General features: G+C 42.9%; 1 protein-coding gene across 1 annotated transcript in view; it reads left to right on the top strand.

Moving 5' to 3' along the window:
* Nucleotides 1–21,987, top strand: part of LOC134346992 (choline transporter-like protein 1) — a 118,503-nt gene that overhangs the window by 77,481 nt on the left and 19,035 nt on the right. The window contains exons 7-10 of the mRNA XM_063048933.1: nucleotides 2,839–2,928; nucleotides 8,452–8,585; nucleotides 15,386–15,572; nucleotides 19,914–20,079. Of these exons, the coding sequence (XP_062905003.1) occupies nucleotides 2,839–2,928; nucleotides 8,452–8,585; nucleotides 15,386–15,572; nucleotides 19,914–20,079 (577 nt within the window). The remainder of the gene's footprint in view (nucleotides 1–2,838; nucleotides 2,929–8,451; nucleotides 8,586–15,385; nucleotides 15,573–19,913; nucleotides 20,080–21,987) is intronic.

The raw sequence follows: 21,987 nt of genomic DNA, 5'->3' as shown, positions 1-21,987 counted from the left end.
GCACCACATCTGGTGTGTGTGCTGGACTGGAATGTAAAGCTCTTCATACTACTTCCCGGGTCAATTTTCCTTCCCAGGTTTCATCAGTCCTCACAGTGCACACCTGGGATTTAAAGCAGCACCTAGAACGGAGGGAAGTGCCTTGACCTTTGTCCTTTTTAAAAGGAACATTTTCCACATGATATCCTGTAAACTTGGTGCAGGAGAATTGGGACCCTCACCAGCTAACTGGAGCACTGTAACTTAGTGATAATGTATTTGATTAAAAGTTATTCATCAAGTATTGCTAATGTCTGGATTAAAAATGTGAGATTGCTAGAAATAGTGATCTTCTTCATCTAGCCAAAAATATTCCCAGGCATCTATGTAACTGAATCAGGATCAGGTTTATTGTCACTGACATAGGTCATGATATCTGTTATTTGTGGCAGCAGTATAGTATATTAAAAAATTACTCTGTTACAATGAAATAAGAAATACGAGAGATAGTGTTCATGCATCATTCAGAAATCTGATGGCAGGGGAGAAGAAACTTAAAATATCAAGTGTCTGTCTTCAGATTCCTGTATCTCTTCCCTGACGAGAAGAGAATTGTCCCAGGTGGTGAGGTTCCTTCATGATGGATGCCACCTTCTAGAGGCACTTGGCTGTTCAAGGTGGGCATGCTTGCATCTGTATAGTCTTAATAGACTCTTTCATGAAGAAATGCAAAGAAACTCCTATTCATCAGAGTTGGACAGTTTGTCAGTTCATGGACTCACCCTTCAGTTTTTCTAGTGCATCAATAGCAGTATTTGCTGTTCACTGTATTGAAAGTCTGAAACCTGTATTGACTTCAGAACCTTCAAATATATGCTGAACATTTTTTAGCGCAGGATATTTTCATTATGAAGGTGATGTTAATTGCCTGTCCAAGAATGTAGAACAGTTACACAATAAGAGGCTCCCACTGTGATATGCAATTCAAATCAGTTGTAAAATAATTCTTTAAAATGGCAGTTCCTGCTACTTTTGCTTTCAGCACTTGGGAAAAGGACAGAAAAGGATGAAATAGGGAACTGTTGCTCGAGAAAGAAAGGCAAAGAGAGTATCAGACAAACAGTGGAAGATTAACAGAGAGGGAATGGAAAAACAATTTTTTTTAAACTAGGACTGATTTGCACCTGAATGTTTGTAGAATTGTTTAATAAGGAAAGTGTTAAGTTATGGTAAAGTAATAACCCGAGGTAAGTACAATTGTTTAATAAGGTACGGACAATCTCACCTGGACCCTCAACATCATCTCTCAAGTCAAGAAAGCACATTGGCATCTCCATTTCCTGAGGAGATTGAGAGTAGCAAGCACCACCCCCCCATGATTTTATATGTACACCATTGAGTGTCCTGACCAGCTGATTATCATTTGATATGGGAATTGCAAGGCATTTCTGACCCCAAGACCCTACAAAGGAATGTGAGAACTGCTGATAGGATCATCAGGATCTCTCTTCCACCCATCTGAAATATTTATCGGGAGCTCTGCATATGTAGGACCCTTAGCATTGTCAAGGATCCTTTCCATCCATCCCACAACATCTTTGTCTATAACATTAGGATAAAGACAGTTAGGGTGAGAAACAGCTTCTTACCCCAGACCATGAGTCTACTGAACTCCCTGCCCCACCCAGGTCACATCACATATGAAATGCCACTGGAGTTGTACTGTTTACCTTTTAACTTGTGTTGTAAATGCACCTTGTACTAAATATCAATCTTCTGGAGTATATTGTATTATTTGTTAATTTATTTGTGGTAATATCTGTGTGTGTGTGTGAGATATGTACTGTATCATACACATTGCACCTGAAATACTGTATGTACTGAGTCAAATGATAAAACTCAACAGCAAAGTCTTGTTTCATTGTTTTGTTCAAAGACGTAAGTTATTTGATGCAAGTTTTTATTTTACTGTTATTTAGAGGTACCCTGTGGACATAGGGAGAATGTATGAACTCCTTACAGTGGTGGAATTGACCCCGGGTCACTGTTGATATCATAGCATTGCACCTGATGTGCCTAATACCATGGTCGCTGAGTGTAAGTTTGTGGTCTGCTTTTGTAGTCCATCCACTTTAAGGTTCATTGTGTTGTGCATTCAGAGATGCTTTGCTGCACACTGCAGTTCTAACGCATAGTTATTTAAATTACTGTTGCATTCCTGTCATCTTGAACAGGTCTGGCTATTGTCCTTTGACCTCTGTCATTAACAAGGTGTTTTCACCCACAGAACTGTTACTCACTGGAGTTTTCTTTGTTTTTCACACCATTGCCTGTAAACTCTAGAGACTGCTGTGTGTGAAAATCCCAGGAGATCAGTTTCTGAGATACTCAGATCACCCCGTCTAGTACCCATTCCGTGGTCAAAGGCACTTAGATCATATTTCTGAATGTTTGGTCCGAACAACAACTGGCCCTTTTTGACTATGTTTGCAAGCTTTTATGCTTATAGTTGATGCCTCATGATTTGCTGATCATATGTTTGCAATAACAAGCCGGTGTACCTAGTAACATGGCCACTAGGTGTATCTTAAGTTGAAATAAGTTGTTAGGATTCCAGGGAAGGGACCAAGAACTTCCATAGGTTACCTCTGCCAAATTTATCTTTTGTTTGATTGGTCAAGATTAAAGCTCAAGTTCATAGAGGAAGAAAATTTAATAATCCATCCATTGTCTTCATCCCTAAAACTTATTGAATTGTACAGGACATAGCTATAAAAATTCTTTGCAATCTACTCATCAGTGTTGCTGATCCACCATTATGGTTCAGTTCTTTACAGTGTTTGTATTCATGTTTTTCAGTATTGTCGATGTTGTTAATGGTAGTAATCAGATACATCTCCAAAGTGCTAGTTTGGATCCTTGCAATTCTCACAATTATTGGTTCAATTGGTAAGTCGATTCTAATAAGTAACTAAAGATATTTGATAAATCTGATCTGAACATTTGATTTCAATATGTTTGTATTTTCAATTAAACATAATGAGGGAACATTTTGATACATAGCACTTTATAACTAACTATTACTGAGAAGAACTAACATAGAACTTTAAGATAAAAAGGAACTGATATATTTTATTGAAGTGTCAGGTCATGCCAGAGTTCCAATTTAAAGCACAAATTGCACCTTCGTTGTTCTCAATATAGGTGTACCACATGGCTTTTCAATTTCTTTCATGTTGTTCATGCTATTCTCTTTCATCTCCCAAATTTTTGTCAGCATTGGCTGTGCTTTCTGCCTCCCCTCATCACTTGTAGGACATAATTTTTTCCCAGCTAAATGTTGCATTACGTTTTGTTACGTACCCCGTAACTGGGTTGCCAAACCAGCAGAAATGGATCACTCAGTTGGAGTCTGGAGTACTAGAACTAAGAAAGTTTTATTAAAGAAATAAGCAACACAGTAATCGAAAGGATAATAAATGCAACAGTTCAGCAATGATAACCACTCATGTGCACAGAATTAAGATAATAGCATCAATCAAGCTCTATCGTTGTCTAGGGGTAAATGACCAAATTTCAAAATGACTCAAAGTTCAGTCCAGTTCAGTTCGCAGTAATCATTGCCATGGCGATGGACAACGTGGGGGAAGAGAGAGATAGAACAGGAACGACTGATCATTCAGAACACTGCTTCACTCACAGACCGGCGAGATTGCTCACAAGCAACTTTTTGGGCGGGTCCTTGGTGATGTCACCTGAGGTCACCGACTGTGACCCCTCCTCCAGATGCGGTCGATCCTCTGCAGTGAACCCGGCACCCAGGCAAGGGCGGACACACACCGGGTTCCCGCTGATCGTACCTTTCCACCCTGGTCGTTGTCTGGTACTTCTCACCCACTCGTGAGAGGCGCACCGCTTCCAGGGTCTCGTTACCTCGGGTGGCGTGTGTCTGTCTTAGCGAACCTGTCCCTTTTTATCCCCCTGCTGGGGTATCGCCTGTCCATCACTTCAAACAGTTCAGGATTCAAAGGGGGAGCCGCTCCAGACAGCTCTCTCTCTCCCACGTCCCTTCATTACACATCTCCAGACGCTGCTCCATTGTTCCTTATCTCTCCTTCCCCTGAGGGCAGGTGGCAGACCAACTGCTGATGTCACTGATGCTAACCCAGGCCAGCAAACATCTTAATTTTATGTGTATTCTCGTAACACTTCCCCCCTTTAAGGATTTTTACCGGGAGGTAAAAATTACAAACATGACTACATTATTTGATACGTACACAATATACATCTTTATCAGCTATTTGGCTAACACAGCGAGTTTGAAGCTGTCAACACCTTGACAGACAGTCATCACATTTTCTGTTCCTTTTACACGTGTTATTAATAATCCCTTAGACCAGGCTCCAACTCAGCAAACTTCATAGTGGCCAAAAACACTGATGAATTGCGACCAATGTAACCTCTCATTTGGTTTTGTCCCGGACCACAACAAGGGTCGTCCCATTCCGACTCAATTTTCTGTCGCAAGGGCTTAGTAGGAGGGGGACGGGTATTGACCGCAGAGTTATTGCAAAACTTCCTGCAGTACCCCACCATCTCCAAGAGCCTTCTGAGGGCCCTCTTGTCTGTCGGGGTTGGGAGGTCAGCGATAGCCTGCACTGTAGCTTGCATCGCTGCCAGCTGCCCCTGTGTCACCACAATTCCCAGGTAAGTGACCCTCGTGTGGCCGAATTCATTTTTTTCAAGGTTCACTATCAAACTGGCTTCAGACAGCCGTATTAAATTGCCAATACACACCTCTGTGTTCATCAGCCCTTTAGTCACTGAATTACTCAAAAAATATGGGTGTTGTTTACTTGGCTGCCCTATTGTAACCACAATCACCCAACGTCCCAGTTCTTTGCATTTCCTCGGGACAATCAAACACATGGGTGCGAGTCGTTTAATTACTCCTTCTAAAGATTCGCTTTGTTCGGGGATTAAGGGAGAGACCTTATCAGTAGACCTGGCCAAAACAATAGCCTTCTCCCATCTGACCGATCCCATCCTAATCTTTTCAAAATGGTTTTTTCCTCTTATCAGGGGGCCCCTAGCTTCATTGATTTCCACGCTAACATCGACTAGGTTTGTTAGCATATCAAAAGCTGGTGACCGTCTCAGTTCGCGTCGGTCATGATCAATAACATTCTTCCCCCTGGGCAGCCGGTAAATCTCTTTCATGATTCCACCAACTGTTTCCTCCAGCACCGCAAAATGTCCACCGGGGGGTACCTCGTGGGCCATGTTAAAAACCTCATCCCCATAACTCTTTTGCACCACCCCCCACTCCTCATCTGCGGATACTGTACTTGATTTCCCTTTTCTCCTTAGCACTTCCTCCTCAGCACAATAGCCTACTAGTTCCCTTGTTAAAGCTGTGTCAGAGAGAGCTGTCTCTGCAAAAACCATCAGCCCCTCATCTCGCTCCTGCGTCTGCACAAATTCTTTCCTGGCTACTGCTACGTCCGTCCCAGCTCCCTCACTACCTCTTATCTCACTACACCCTGTCTCATACAAGGTTGGTAGAAATGTTTCAGCTAAATTTACCACCACAGCTAAATCCACCACTGCAGCCCCATGATGAACCTGTGAGTCCATGGGCGGGGCCTCAATGCTGGCAGGCTGACCTGTCAATCTCACGACTGGGAACACGATTCCTCCGGCGATGTCATTACCGAGCAAGACTTCCACGTCTTTCATCGGTAATTCGGACCTCACCCCAATTGTGACTAGTCCAGAGACCAGGCTGCTCTGTAAGTGTATCTGGTGCAAAGGGACTGACTCTGTCCCTTTCCCAACACCTTTGACCTCTACCTCCCCAGTCTGGGTCTCTGAGCTAAACTCTAATACACTCTTCAGTATTAGTGACTGACACGCTCCCGTGTCTCTCCAGATCCGCACTGGAACTGGTTTTAACCCCTCCTTCACTGACACCAGTCCGGCCGAGATAAACCTCTCGCGCCCTTCCTGGACTTTTTCAGACCTGTCCTTCCCTAGCGGTTCGCTCAACAGCTCGATACAGCCATTCAAAATTTCCGCTTTGCCTTTCCCCGTCTCCTTCCTTGGGGCAAAGCACCTGGACGCAAAGTGTCCGACTTTCCCACAATTATAACAGACGACCCCAGGAGACTTCCTACCAGACTGCTCCCGGTCTACCTTATCCTTTTCACTAGTCCCCGGCTTACTTTCTGACTTTTCCGGCGGACTCTCCCCGCCGTCCTGACTATCCTTCTGGTAGCCTTTACTCGGGGCAAACTTCATTTTATGCGTCAACACATACTCATCCGCTAACTTAGCAGTTGCGGCTAACGTGGCTGCCTCTTTCTCATCGAGGTAGGGTCTCATACCCTCAGGGACACAACCTTTAAACTGCTCAATCAGGATCAGTTGTAGCAGTCTGTCATAATCCCCCTCTACCCCCTTCGAGGCGCACCAACGCTCACAATATGTTTGCATCTCACGGGCAAACTCCAAATACGTGCGGTCCCACTGTTTCCTCGCATTCCGGAACCTCTGCCGGTATGCCTCCGGGACCAACTCATAAATCCTGAGGATGGCCTCTTTCACCACCTTATACCTCTGGGCATCTTCCGCGGACAAAGCTGAGTAAGCTTCTTGGGCCTTCCCTTTCAGTACACTCTGAAGTAAAACAACCCACTTATCCCTCGGCCAGTCCTGACTTACAGCCACTTTTTCGAAGTGGAGAAAGTACCGATCCACGTCGGTATCGTCAAATGGGGGAACCAGCCTAACCTCCTGGGTCGCCCGGAACCCTCCACCTTGGTTCAGCACGAGCCCCTGCTCGGCCCTTATCTTTAACTTCTCCAGCTCAAATTCCCTTTCCCTCTGTTTCTCCTCTCTCTCCAACTGTCTGTCCCTCTCTTTCTCTTCTCTCTCCAACTGTCTTTCTCTCTCTTGCCTTTCTAACTCTCTCTCCTTCTCTTCGTGTTCTAACTGCCGTACCCGGAACTCGTGCTCGAGTCTCAGTTTTTCAAGCTGTACCTGTACCGCGTCTCCAGCAGGTTTTTCAATAGACACCACCCCCAGCTCACCTTGGGGAAACACACCTTTAGATACATAGTGCTCTACAATAGCTCTGTGTATCTCCTCTCTCCTCATTGTCGACTTCACCTTAGCAAGATTCAACCGTTTGGCCACAGCTACCAATTCCGATTTCCTGGCATCCTCTAATGCCTCCAAGGTCGGCGCCTTTATAAATTCCTCAGCCTCCATTTCTGCTGTTTGTCTTTTCTTTCTTTCGGGAATTTTAACCCAATCAATTTACTCCGTCCCAAATTTAGCGTTCAAAATCGCGGACGAGAACCCCACTTATGTTACGTACCCCGTAACTGGGTTGCCAAACCAGCAGAAATGGATCACTCAGTTGGAGTCTGGAGTACTAGAACTAAGAAAGTTTTATTAAAGAAATAAGCAACACAGTAATCGAAAGGATAATAAATGCAACAGTTCAGCAATGATAACCACTCATGCGCACAGAATTAAGATAACAGCATCAATCAAGCTCTATCGTTGTCTAGGGGTAAATGACCAAATTTCAAAATGACTCAAAGTTCAGTCCAGTTCAGTTCGCAGTAATCGTTGCCATGGCGATGGACAACGTGGGGGAAGAGAGAGATAGAACAGGAACGACTGATCATTCAGAACACTGCTTCACTCACAGACCGGCGAGATTGCTCACAAGCAACTTTTTGGGCGGGTCCTTGGTGATGTCACCTGAGGTCACCGACTGTGACCCCTCCTCCAGATGCGGTCGATCCTCTGCAGTGAACCCGGCACCCAGGCAAGGGCGGACACACACCGGGTTCCCGCTGATCGTACCTTTCCACCCTGGTCGTTGTCTGGTACTTCTCACCCACTCGTGAGAGGCGCACCGCTTCCAGGGTCTCGTTACCTCGGGTGGCGTGTGTCTGTCTTAGCGAACCTGTCCCTTTTTATCCCCCTGCTGGGGTATCGCCTGTCCATCACTTCAAACAGTTCAGGATTCAAAGGGGGAGCCGCTCCAGACAGCTCTCTCTCTCCCACGTCCCTTCATTACACATCTCCAGACGTTGCTCCATTGTTCCTTATCTCTCCTTCCCCTGAGGGCAGGTGGCAGACCAACTGCTGATGTCACTGATGCTAACCCAGGCCAGCAAACATCTTAATTTTATGTGTATTCTCGTAACAGTTTGATTTCAGTAAAAGATTCAATTTCACACATTACCTGTTGTTCACTGAGACTAGATATTTTCCTGAACCAGAATGCTATTGGATTTGAATTTCTTGCACTTGAGTTGAAATTTATTCATGGTCCACTCAGAAACTCTTAAGCCCTTTTAATATTGTTAATTTCTTAAATACATTTTTGACCTTAACTCCAACACACGCTCCCCACCTCCACTCCACCCCTTCCCATCCTACCTCTCATTTCAGGTGGCACAGCTGTCCTTTGGTATTTGTATGCTGATCATAAAAAAGCACTTCAAAAGGGGCCGAAGCAGAATGATGTGGGTGAAGATAATGTTAAAGCCTTATTTGTGTATGCCATTGCTGCAACAGTTATCACAGTGAGTTTTCCATTTAAAATTAATTGTGACTGATTTCAAAGAAATAATAGAATGACTTAAGAATTGAGAGCTTTTACCTGCAAGAAAAAATGGAATGGATTGCTTTGGGTAAGACAAGTCTTAACGTATAACCTCCTAAAGCAGAGGTTCCCAACCTGGGGTCGGCAGAGCCTTTGGTTAGTATTAAGGTTCCATAGCATAAAAAAAGATTAAGAGCCCTGTCCTTGAGATTCACTAAACTATGAAAGGGTTGGAGAGACTAAACATGGAGAATGTTTTACCATTTCTGGACAAGGCTAGCATCAAGGGCAATAAGCCTATGACTGTCAGTAATACATAACTAATACATAACAATCTCATAACTAATGAATGAGAAACTTGTTTACCTGGAGAATACTAGGAATATGGTTATAGTGATGATGTGGAGTAGTTAAATCCAGATAAGACATAGACAAATGTAGGCTTGAATGAAGCAGTGTTAAAACAGTAATGTTGATGTGAGCCTTTTGGTTATTTTTGTTTTAGAAATATGGAATGTTTTCTAATACTTCTTAGCTGACATTCAGGGGGTCTGGCTTCGGTAACAGGCAAACCCCAATCTTTCCTTTGCTGGCTACAAGGGCTACTTCAGGGGGTGGGATTTTCTCACTGAATCCTGGAGCCTGATGGTTTCTCAGACCATGTCACCAGACTCCAAATGAGATTGGCCACATCTGTTCCTCATAAGTACAAGAGTGGGTAGACTGCGTGCACCTGGAATGGTATGACGTAATCTAGCACTGTGCACTGAATGCCTTCTTCGAGTTAGAAATTTCTCCATTTGAGATATTACAGGGCAGAATCTGTTTTATTTTCTCTATGTCATAAATGTGGATGAGTATTTCATATGATGTTATCTGTGACCCTGTCTAATCATGTGTCAGTTGCAAAGAATGAAAAGAGCAAGATTGTGAGGTCAATAATATTGAATGTAATGCTGGGCATGGCAGAGGGGTGTGGCAAAGGCTAGATATATGTGGGATAGGAATCTCTAGGGAATTTGTGTAATAGTGCTGACCAATTGAGTTAGCAGTTTGATTTTTGCTGCAGATTCCAGGAGGAGTAGTCTCTTATGTCTCTTACTTTTTTTGGAGGAAGTGAACTGGTCCACAGGTGGGGAGAAATCACCATTTTGATGGGACTTAATGCAAAATAGGTTATGAATTTCTAGATTCAGGTGTACTCTTGGGAAGCTTTCAGGAAGGGTGTTGGGGTACTGAGATTTAACCACGTAGGATGGCTTCTTTTGTCATTTAACAAAGACAATCAGTAGTAGCAGCTGCAGTAGCACTTGAGTTGAGTTTGATGTTCTCCTAAGGGCTTGTATATTTGTGGGTCCTCGGGTAGCTGTAGACTCCGATCCAATATCCAGTTATCCTGATGCAGTGAGGGCAACAACAAGAGGTGGCTGTGGTTAGTGGTTTCGTCCTTTGGTTGTTCAGTCTCTCCTTTCACAGCTGCCGCTTGTTCTGTTTGGCACGGTTGAGATCAATCTCATGTATCTACTGAGTGCAATGTCTGCTCAGTTTTTAGATGTAATTTTGCATTTCTTCAGGCTGATTTTGATATCTATGAAGCATTTCCTTTGCCGACTAGGGGCTTGTTGACCTTAATTCAAATGGGTGTAAGGGATCTGTTTGGGGAGGCGTAAGTTAGGTATCCGGATGACATTACCTATCCATCAAAGTTGGTGTTGCTTTATTGTGATGGAGATGCTGCTTATGTTGGCATAATGTGCCAACCTTCCAGATGATCCTCAAAATCTTTCATAAAGTTCTTTGGTGACTCCAGTTTCTGCTGTAGGTGGTCCAGGATTCAGCTCCATACAAGAATACAGAACGGTCAACTGCTCTATGGATCAAATGTTTTGTTGTGACTTATAGGTCACAGTCTTCAAAGTCTCTTTTCCTTAATGTTGCAAAGGCTCCACTGGCACTATGCAGCTGATGGTTGATCTCTGAGGCGATGGCTGCTTTTAAGGAGAGAATGCTGCAATCTTTAATACTTGCTAAGCAGATATTTGGCATTGGATCACTTATGCTGATAGGAGCCTCGAGTTTGTTGTTATCACACTTCTCAAGGCCATTAATGATAGTATATTAAAGTGAGAACAGTAAAGGTCACAAGATTTGTGTGCTAGCTATTAGGTGTCGCCATTATTAACATAGAGTAGTCAGATGTGGGAATTTAGGACACCTGACAGTTTCATTGATGGCTACATCTGAGAGAAATGCACCCAACTTCAGTGCTTGACTGACCTGGTCAAGCAGTTGGAGCTGGAGTTGGATGTACTCAGGATCATTCAGGAGGCTGAAGATATTACAGATGAGACTTCTGAAGAGGTGGTCACACCCAGAGTACAGGCTTTGGACAGCAGCTGGGTAACCACCAGGAGAAGTAAGGGGATTAAAAAGTCAGTGCAGGGTTCCTCTATGACCATTCTCCTCAGGAATAAGTAATCTTCTTTGGATACTGCTGGGGGGCAGGGAGGGTGGTGTAGGGAATGACCCATCAGATAATGGCGGCAGTAGTCAGGCTGATGGCACTGTGGCTGGCTCTGAGGCTCGACAGGAAGGGTAAAGGCAGGCAAGGTAGTAGTTATAGGGGCCAGAAGGGAGATACAATGGCTGCAAAAGAGACACTAGGGTGCTGTGTTGCCTCCCGGTTGTTATGGTCCTTAATGTATTGGAGCTACTGCAGGATACTCTCAAGGGGGAGGGGGAGCAGCCAGGGGTTGTAGTGCATAATGACACCAATGACATAGACAGAAAAGGGGAAGAGGTCCTATACAGTGAATATATAGTTAGGGAAGAGGCTGAAGAGAAGAACCCCCAAGGTTGTAATCTCCGGATTACTTTCAGTGCCATGGGCTAGTGCAGGCGGGAATGTGGTGAAAGCACAGATGAATGAGTGGCTGCGGAGATGGTGAAGGGGACGAGGTTTTGACTTCTTGGATCATTGAAACCTTTTTGGGGGAAGGGGTGACGTGTACAAGAGGGAGGGGTGGCACTTGACGGAGTGGAACCAATATCCTGGCCAGGAGGTTTGCTGATGCTCGGGAGAGTTTAAACTAGTTTTGCAGAGGGCTGGGAACTGGAGCACCAGTTCAGTAAGTGAAGAATCGGACAGGAAGGTAGATGTCAGGGAAAATATTGAAAGGCAAAATGGAAATAACTGGTATGATGGGTTGGATAGTTTGAAGTGGGTATATTTTAATACCAGGAGTATTATGGGTAGGGGTGATGAACGTAGAGCATGGATCAGTACATGAAACTACGATGTTGCAGCCATTACTGAAACTTGGTTGAGAGACGTGCAAGAATGAGTGATTAATGTACCAGGTTTTCGAAGTTTTAGAAAAGATGGAAGAGGAGATAAAAGAGAATGGTGGGGAGTTGCACTTCTAATCATGGACAATATCATAGCTGCACTTGAGAGACATAACAGTGGGGTCAGACATTGAGTCCATTTGAGTAGAACTCAGGAATAGAAAGGGTGCAATCACACTGATATGATTGTACTACAGACCCCCAAATGGCCACCAGGGCATTAAGGAATAGATATGTAATCAGATTAAAGAAATGTGTAAAAATAATATTGTTGTTGTCATGGGGGATTTTAACTTCCCTAATATAAACTGGGACCTTCTTAATGCAAGGGGTTTACATGGAGCAGAATTCGTTAAGTGTATCCAAGAAGTTTTCTTAAGTAATTATGTGAATGGTGCAATGAGAGGACGGACTTACTGGTCCTGGTGTTGGGTAATGAGCCTGGCCAGGTGACTGACCTTTCAGTGGGTAAACAGTTAGGGAACAGTGACCACAACTTCATAACTTTCAGGACAACTATAGATAAAGATAGGTATGGTCCTTTTAAATTGGAGTAGGGCAGGTTACGAAGGCAATAGGCAGGAACAAAAAAGTGTTAATTGCGAACACCTTTTCTCCGGCAAGTCCACATCAGACATGTGGAGGGTGGTTAAAGATCAATTGCACAGAGTACAGGAAAGATATGTTCCTGTTAGAAGGAAGGACGGGGATGGAAAGATGAGAGAACCTTGGATGTCCAGAGAGGTGATGAATTTAGTTAAGATAAAAAAGGAAAAGTATGTAAAGCTTTAGAAATTAGGATTAACTGAAGCACACGAAGAGCATAGAGAAGCAACAAACGAACTGAAGAAAGGAATTAAGAAAGCCAGGAGGGACCGTGAAAAATCCTTGGCAAGTTAGATTAAAGTGAATCCTAAGTCATTCTATACATACTTCAAAAGGATAACTAGGGACAGGGTGGGAACACTCAAGGATAAAAGGGTGGAACATTTCCTTAGATGTGGAGAATGTGATTGCGGTACTTGATGAGTACTTCAGTATTTATCAGGAATTCAGTGCTGAGTGTATAAATACATTAGGGTGTTTAGAAGTCAAGGGGGAGAAAATGTTGGGCCTCTGATGAGTATTAAGGTGGATAAGTCCCCAGTGCTTGATAGGATTTACCCCAGGTTATTGAAGGAAGCAAGAGATAAGACCAGTATGTTCATGTCCTCTCTAGCCACAGGCGAGGCCCTGGAGGACTGGCGAGTGGCTAATGCTACACCTCTGTTTAAGAAGGGAACCAGGGAAATTCCTGGTAAATGTAGACCAGTGAGTCTCACATGAGTTGTAGGAACATTACTAGAGAAAATTCTTAAGGATAGGATATATGAGCATTCAGAAACCCAATTAGGGAGAGCCATTATGGCTTTGTATGTGGCAGGTCATGCTTTACCAACCTGATTGAGTTTTTTTGACAGGGTGACGAGGGAGATTGGTTAGGGTAGGGCAGTGTGTGTTGTCTACATAGATTTTTATTAAGGCGTTTGACGAAGTTCCTCATGGGAGGCTAATCCAGAAGATTAAGATGCATGGGGTCAATGGTGGATTGGCTATTTGGATTCAGAAATGGCTTGTGCATAGAAGACAGAGGGTAGTGGTTGAAAGGACTTGTTTGAGCTGGAGGTCTGTAATTAGTCGAGTTTCACATGGATCTGTACTGGGACCTTTGCGGTTTGTGATGTATATAAGTGACTTGGATGAGAATGTAGATGGGTGGGTTAGGAACTTTGTGGATGATAGCTAGAATGGTGGAGTTGTGGATAGTGTGGAAGACTGGCAAAGAATACAGCACAATTTGGATCAGTTACATATCATCATCATCATGTGCCATGCCCAGTTTGAGCTTTGACTGCCATGGCTCACACACTCCTGATTCGAGTCAAGTGGATCAATTCATTGGTATTCATTTCCAGTTCTCTGGCTGCTGTCTCCATCATCATATCAGTTACATATATCGACAGAGAAATGGCAGATGCAATTTAGCCCAGATAAACGTGCAGTGTTGCAATTTAGCCCAGATAAACGTGCAGTTCTTGTAGGGAAAATGCAAGGCGACAGTACACTGTTAAGGGCAAGACTTTTAACAGTGTAGCTGAGCAGAGAGATCGTGGGATCCAAGTTCATAGCTCCTTAAATATGGCTCGATAAGATGGTTAAGAAGGCTTATTTGCTTTTATTAGTTGAGGCCCTGAGTTCAAAAGTCAAGCGGTTATGTTGCAACTTTATAAAACTCTGGTTAGGCCACAAATAAAGTATTGCATACAGTTTCGGTCACTCCACTACAGAAAAGATTTTGGGGCTTCGGTGAGGGTGTAGGAGAGGTTTACCAGATGCTGCCTGGTTTAGATGGCATGTGCTATATCACAAGAGGCTGGATAAAGTTGAGCTGTTTTCTCTGGAGCACAGGAGATCTGATAGAGGTTTACAAGATTATGAGAGGCATAGATAGAGTTGACAGAGAGTATCTGTTTCCCAGGGTTGAAAAACCAGAGGGCATGCTTTAAGAGGATGTTGGTTCAAGGGGGATGTGAGGGATAAGTTTTTTCACTCAAGAGAGTCATGGATGCCTGGAATGCACTGTATGGTATGGTGGTAGAGGCAAATACATTAGAAGCTTTAAAGAGATGTTTGGATAGGCACATGGATGTAAGGAAGATGGAGGGATTTGAACATTGTGTGCATAGGCGGGATTAGTGTTTGGGTGTTTTTGATTTGTTTTTTTTTAGCTGGTTTGGCACAACATTGTGGGCTGGATGGCCTGTTCCTGTTGCTGTACTATGTTTTATTCTGGAGAATAGTTTTTGTTGGATCACTGTGCTGGGTGCAGTAGGGTGCAGACCTTTGGTAGTTGAAAAAATATTCCTTTCAGTTGCCACCATTTTTTTCTTTATAATCGCAGATATGACTTGCCATATATTCTCATATGCAATGTGCTTTGAGTGAAGCAGGTTTTGGCTTCATTGCAACAACCGACCTTCATTTGAAACTAATGAGCTGAAGATTCCCTGTCCTTGATTTCTACTATAGTCGAAAGTTCTTTTAGTTTCGGTTAAGTAATTAACAGATTCCTCTTCCTTCTGCTCCCAAATATCTTGGACTAAGTCTCATTTGGTGGACAGAAGGTTGGGCTTTAAAATTTCCTCGAAGTCTTCAGATGCTTTTAAGTCCGGTATAGGCCTTAAATCAATACAAGTTTCATATTATCCTGTAAGTCTGTAGAAATTCTTGCATCTGTTGTAAGTAGTTTAAACAATATGACAGGATAGTGTCTTGCCTTTTAGGGGACTAATGAATTGTACTTCAATGCATTGCTGCTCCTCCACTGTTATTCATTCATATTAGAAGCATGGACAATGAAAGGAAACTAATTTATAATCTATTATTTTGTAGGTTGTTTTACTGCTGTTAATGCTAATAATGAGGAAGCGTGTGGCCCTTACAATTGCCTTGTTCCATGTGGCAGGAAAAGTGTTCACTCACATTCCACTTCTCATGTTCCAATCACTCTGGACCTTCATTGCCTTGGCACTTTTTTGGGTCTATTGGATTGCAGTGCTGCTGTTGTTGGCCACAGCAGGTAGGGTTATACCTGTTCAGAATTTATTTCTGTAACCTAAGTTGTCATATTTTTGTTATTTTCTTCAGTTCTTCCCATTCTTGTATGGAACATCTGAGCATCCTTGCACGCAATAAACAGATTCCAAGAAATGTTTTCATATTTACTCTTTGTAGAAACTGATGGGACTTTTGTTTGTAAAAAACAATTAAAGATCTTTGTGAAGAGCAAATTGTGGATTATATTTGTACATTTTTGTTTTACATAGGGATGATGAATATCCCAAGTTAATAAGACTTGTGTGTGGTAAAATGAATTTGGATCAATCTTTCATCCTTTGAGACTTCAAATTATAGTGTTTTTACCCGTACAACTGTATGGAGAGAAAAGAATTAGGAAATTCAAGCCTAATCCTTTTGTATGCTTAATTGTAGATAGTTTGTAATTGTATTTCATTGCTGGGAAATAGTTTTCCTTATAGAGTCGCAGAACATACAACAGCACAGAAACAAGCCCTTCGGCTCATCTAGTCTGTGTTGAGCCATTAATCTGCCAAGTCATATCGACATGCACCCACCTGCGCCATAGCCTTTCATACCTCTCCCATCCAAGTACCTATCCAAATTGTTCTCAAGTATTGACATCGACCCCTCTTCCACACTCTCATCGTCCCCTGAGTGAACATTTCACCTTCCACTCTGAACTCTTGTTCGAGTCTCACTAAACCTCAGTGGAAAATGCCTGCTTACATTTACCCTGTCTATACCCCTCATAATTTTGAAAACCTCTATCAAATCTCCCCTCAGTCTTCTACATTCTAGGGACAAATGTCCAAGCCCATTCAATCTTTACAGATAACTCAGGTCTTCTAGACCCAACAACATCCTTGTAATTTTTTAAAAATTCTTTCAAACTTATTTACATCTTTCCTGAAAGTAGGTGACTAAAACTGTATGTGATACTCCAAATTAGGCTTTACCAATGTCTTATACAATTTCAACATAACATCCCAACTTCTGTACTTGATACATCGATCTATGAAGGTCAATTTACCAAAAGCTTTCCTTATGATCCTACCTACCTGTGATGCCACTTTCAAGGAAGTACTCCCAGATACCTGTTCTATTAACTCCTCAGTGCCTTACTGTTCACCTACTCTCGTTGGTCCTCCCGAAGTGCAACACCTCATACTTGTTTGCATTAGATTCTATTTGCCATTTTCCAGCTGGTCCAGATCCCGCTGTATTGGGTCCATGACCTCGCTGCTGCATTGTCTCACATCTATAGGCTCTGTGTCCATCTTCCGAATAAATACAGATATAAAAAATCCACGCCTACATTGCCACTTCGATCTTCCAGAGGACCAATTTTGTCCCTTGTTACACTTTTGCTCTTAATATATCTGTAGAAGCTCTTAGGATCCTCCTTCACCTTGTTTGCTAGAGAAACATCACGTCTTCTTTTAGCTCTTCTGATTTCCTTCTTAAGTGCTCTCTTGCATTTCTTATACTCCAGTTCAGATGCAAACCATCCCTTCTGTACAGTTCCACCTTCTCTGGAAGATAGCCCAATGATCCAAAAATCTGAAAACAGCCCTCCTGCACCAACTTCTCCGCCATGTGTTAAACTGTAAAACCTTTCTATTTCTGGCCTCACTAGCATGTGGCATGGGTCACAGTCCTGAGATTGCATCACTAGAGGTTCTGTCATTTAACTTAGTACCCAACTCCCTGAACTAACTTTGCAGGATCTTTTCTCCCATCCTACCCATGTCATTGGTACCGACGTGGACCATGACTTTTGGCTGCTCACCCTCCCACTTAAGACTGCTGTGGACTCGATCTGTGGTATCCCTGACTCAGGCGCCTGGGGATAACAACCCATTCACGAATCTTGTTCACATCTACAGAGACTCCATTCTGTTCCCCTAATCAACAAATCCTCAATCACTACAGCTCGCCGTTTCTCCCTCTTTCCTTCACAGCCACATAGCTAGTCTCATTAGCAGAGACCTACTCACTGTGGCTTCTCGCTGATAGGTCATCCCCTCCAACATTATCTAAAGTGGTATACTTATTATTAATGAGAGGAACAGCCACAGAAGTACTCTGCACTGGTCGCTTATTCCCTTTCTCTCTCTTGACCATCACCAGCTACCACCTCATGCAACTTAAGGGTGACTACCTCCCTGTAGCCCCAGCCTATCACCACCTCATTCTCCTGTATGGCCCAAAGGTCATCGTGCTGCAGCTCCAGTTCATCACTATGAACAGAAAAAAAAACTTAATAGAAACTTACTTAGAGCCTGTGTCTGTGCTCACCCAGGCCTGTTGAGCCAAAGCCAGACTACTCACACGATGGCTGCTCCCACAATAGTCAATCCGATTACTTCTCCTTTCTGTTTATTGGCTCAGTTAATCACTCCCAACAAGATTTGCAGTTTTCAAATGGCTCTCACCCTGCAAGATGTTGTTGTCTCACTTGCTACTTCAAACGGAGACCACACCTATGAGACTTATTCCACTTGTTTCTAAGCCTTCATTATGCACCATCTTCAAGCCATAATTAGTAAGTTGCAGTGATGGAGGAAATGGTGTAAAGCACAAGATTAGGAATTTATTCTTTAAACACAGAAATCAGATAACATACTACCGTTTGCAACAGCCAATTTGGACAAAATTGAATGCAACTCCACTTTTTCAATGTCAGGGTAGGCCCATTGTCTCTGCCTGCTCCTGACCCACTGAACTCATGTCTGCATACCTCGAATCCATTCTGTCCCCCTTGGTTCAGTTTATTCCTACTTACATATGTTGCACTTCACATTCTCTCAATCACCTCAACATCTTTCAATTCTCTGTCCCAGACCGCCTGATTTTTACCACAGATGTCCAGTCTCTATACACCTCTATCCCCCCCATCAAGAATGCCTTAAAGCTCTCCGCTTCTTTCTCAACAAAAGACCCAACCACTTCCCCTCCACTACCACCCTCCTCCATCTGGCAGAATTGGTCCTCACCCTCAACAGTTTCTCCTTATGCTCCTCCCACTTTCTTCAATTTCAAGGGGTAGCCTTGGGCACCCACACGGGCCCCAGCTATACCTGCCTGTTCATTGGCTATATAGAACAGTCCATGTTCCAAACCTTCCCAGGTAATGCTTCCCAATTCTTTCTGTACTACATTGACAACTGCATAGATGTTGCTTCATTCACTCATGCTGAGCTGTCAATGTCATCAACTTTGCCTCGAACTTCCACCCTACCCTTAAATTTACTTGGTCCATTTCTGACAACTGTCTCCCCTTTCTCGATCCCTCTATCTCTATCTCTGAAAACAAACTGTCTACCAACATCTTTTATAAACCTAACAATTCCCACCGCTAATTTGACTGTACCTTTTTCCACCCTGTCTCCTGTAACAACGCTATTTCCTTTTCTCAGTTCCTTCAACTCTGCTACATCTCTCGCCAGGATGAAATTTTCCTTTCCAAGACATCAGAAATAGCGTCCTCCTCCTCCAAAGAATGGTTTAGTGTGCACCTATACCATTGATGCTGTCCTCACCCGCATCTCCTCCATTTCCCTGACATCCACGCTCATTCCATCTTTCCATTACCTTAACAGGGATAGAGTTTCTGTTGTCCTTGCCTACCACCCCATGAGCCTCCACATTCAACACATTATTCTATGCAACTTCCAACTTTTTAAACAGGATGCTACCACCAAATATATTTTTACCTCCCCACCCCCCCACCCACTCTCTACTGTCTAGAGGGATCATTCCCTCTGTAATTCCTTTGTCCATTCCAGTATTTTTTTCCCTTCCCTCTTCCCTCTTCTATTTTCCTCTCTGGTCTCTTACCTTTTCTCTTCAGCTGCCTGTCATCTCCCCATGCTTCCCTTAATCCACTCACTGAACTTATGCATTACCTTCAGTTGTGCATTTAATATTTCAATAATATTTAAATAATTTTGTGTGTGCGTGATAGTGTTAGTGATGGTGCTTGTGGGTCCAGGATAGGACTGTATAGTCATCAAAGATCTCACTGTTAAATAAGTAGAAGTCGTCATCGGATTTCGATGGACAACCGAAGAGAGAGAGAGTGTGTGTGTATACATATTTATTTCCCTTGAATTAGTTTAATGTTTTGAAGTTACAAAACGTAACACCTTCCATCTTTTAATTGTAATTCTTGGTTCTCCAACTTTTTGCTTTCGTTGTTCTTAATTGCCATTTGCTCTGGCAGTACTTTACTTAGCCTCATTGTGCATTTGATTCATTTTCAAAATGTGCAACTGAACTTGAAACTGCAATTTGTTTCTTCTGCTTCCACTCCCCACTACCACCTTCTCCATTCTAGGCTATCCTGAGAAAGAAGACAAAGGTTATGTTGAATTTAAAGTTTCTGGCCCTCTGCAGTACACTTGGCTTTATCATTTAGTTGGCCTCATTTGGATCAGTGAGTTCATACTGGCCTGTCAACAGATGACTATAGCTGGAGCTGTAGTAACTTACTATTTCACAAGGTAAGAGCTTGATTGGAAATTAAAACATATTTGATTATATTTAACCAAGTGACATTGTTGATCTCATATTTGTAAATGTAATAATTCACTTGTAGACTTCTGCATGTGTTTCAACACCATTAGTTTGCTGTGGCTCTCAAACTTGGTATGAACATAAGAAATGCAGCAGTCACTGGGGAGCTAGGTGCCACAAGGAAGGTAGCAGCATTATCTGCTGAGTCAATGCTGCTGTTCATATATCTGCTGCATAAATCTGACACTATTGTACCATGTGACACATCTTTGGTGTATCACTATTTTGCACCCTTAGTAGATCTGATAATTAATAGGCCACACACTTTGCATTCTTACTGAATTGCAAATTTTATATTCTGTCCTGATGTCCTCTGCCACTTATTGTGGAATTATGTAAGTGGGGAAACTGTTTTGCTTTTGGATTTAATCTTGCTGACAATTGCATAATTCTAGATTGTTGTTTTTGCAGTCAAACTATTAAGTCAGCCTTCTTCCGAAACCAGTTCTATCAAACTAGCCTTTATGCTTCCATTTTGTAAAATTGTTATTGGGGAATAAACACAATTTGTGATGGAAGTAATGCATCAATGTTTGTTCAAGATTTAAGATTGTTTACTGTCATTTCCTGTATAAAAGTATAAGCAGAACACAATAATAATATTAAGAAAACACACAATAAATATAAATACTTAAGATAGCTTATATGCATAGATTATATGTCCATAAAGTGATGCTAGGCTCATGAGGTGGGGAGGGTGGGAGGGGAGGGAACGTCGACTCAGACCACGAGAGGCCTGCGTCGGGCATTTTCATTCCTTCAAGGCGCAGATTGGAAGTCTGTGTGGGGCGCTACTCCTCGCACAGACCAGAGCAATGTGTGATTAAGTGCCTTGCTCAAGGGCACAAACACGCTGCCACAGCTGAGGCTCGAACTAGCGACCTTGAGGTAACTAGACGAACACCTGAACCCCACTTGGCCACGTGCCCAACAACTCATGAGGTGACTCACTGAAAATAATAAAGTAGTGGTGGAGTTGGTGGGTGGAGGTGTTGATCAGTCTTGCTGCTTGGAGAAGGTAACTAGTTTTGAGTCTGGTGATTGTGGTGTGGATGCCCCTGTAGCCTCTTCCCTGAAGGGAATGGGACAAACAATCCATGTGCAGGACATGTGGGATCCTTTACAATGTGGTGTACATTGTATGTTTCTGTACATTGATTTCTGAAGTTATTGTATTTCCTGAGGATTGTCATAGAGTGAATCGACAATGTTGATTTTCTATGATTCGTAGCACATGCAGAATTGAAAAGTGCTAGCTTATTGGGGAGTGGTACAAAATTCAGCCCTATCTAGTTCGATGTTTCAGGTAGTTGTGGATCTGATATTTTTAAAATATGGAACACATGGGATGGCATGGTAGCATAGTGGTTAGCACAGCGCTTTACAGTACAGGCGTCCAGGATTCAATTCCCACTGCTGCCTGTAAGGAGTTTGTATGTTCTCCCTGTGACCGCTTGGGTTTCCTCTGGCCGTTCCTGTGTCTTCCCACAGTCACTGATTGGTCATTGTAAATCATCCTGTGACTAGGCTGGGATTAAACTGGGGGGTTGCTGGGTGGTGTGGCTCGAAGGGCCCACTCTGCGCTGTATCTCAATAATAACAATAAAATGTAAATGAGCTGAAAGCATAAATGTAAAAAACAATTTAAAATCCTGATTTAACTTTTCAATCCAAATTGATAATCCCATTCAACAATGGGGTTGTACTAGGTGATCAGCTTTGGCTGTTAGAAAGCTAAGAGGCATGTTACCAACCTACTCCAGCATTTCAGTTTAGTACATTATGAACCTGTTGTATGCCTCTGTGCCCAAAGGTACAGCAGGAGGCTAAATGTG

Source organism: Mobula hypostoma, chromosome 5, assembly GCF_963921235.1.
Source record: "Mobula hypostoma chromosome 5, sMobHyp1.1, whole genome shotgun sequence".
In the NCBI taxonomy this organism is placed as follows: domain Eukaryota; kingdom Metazoa; phylum Chordata; class Chondrichthyes; order Myliobatiformes; family Myliobatidae; genus Mobula; species Mobula hypostoma.
This window is presented reverse-complemented; position numbering and strand designations above follow the sequence as displayed.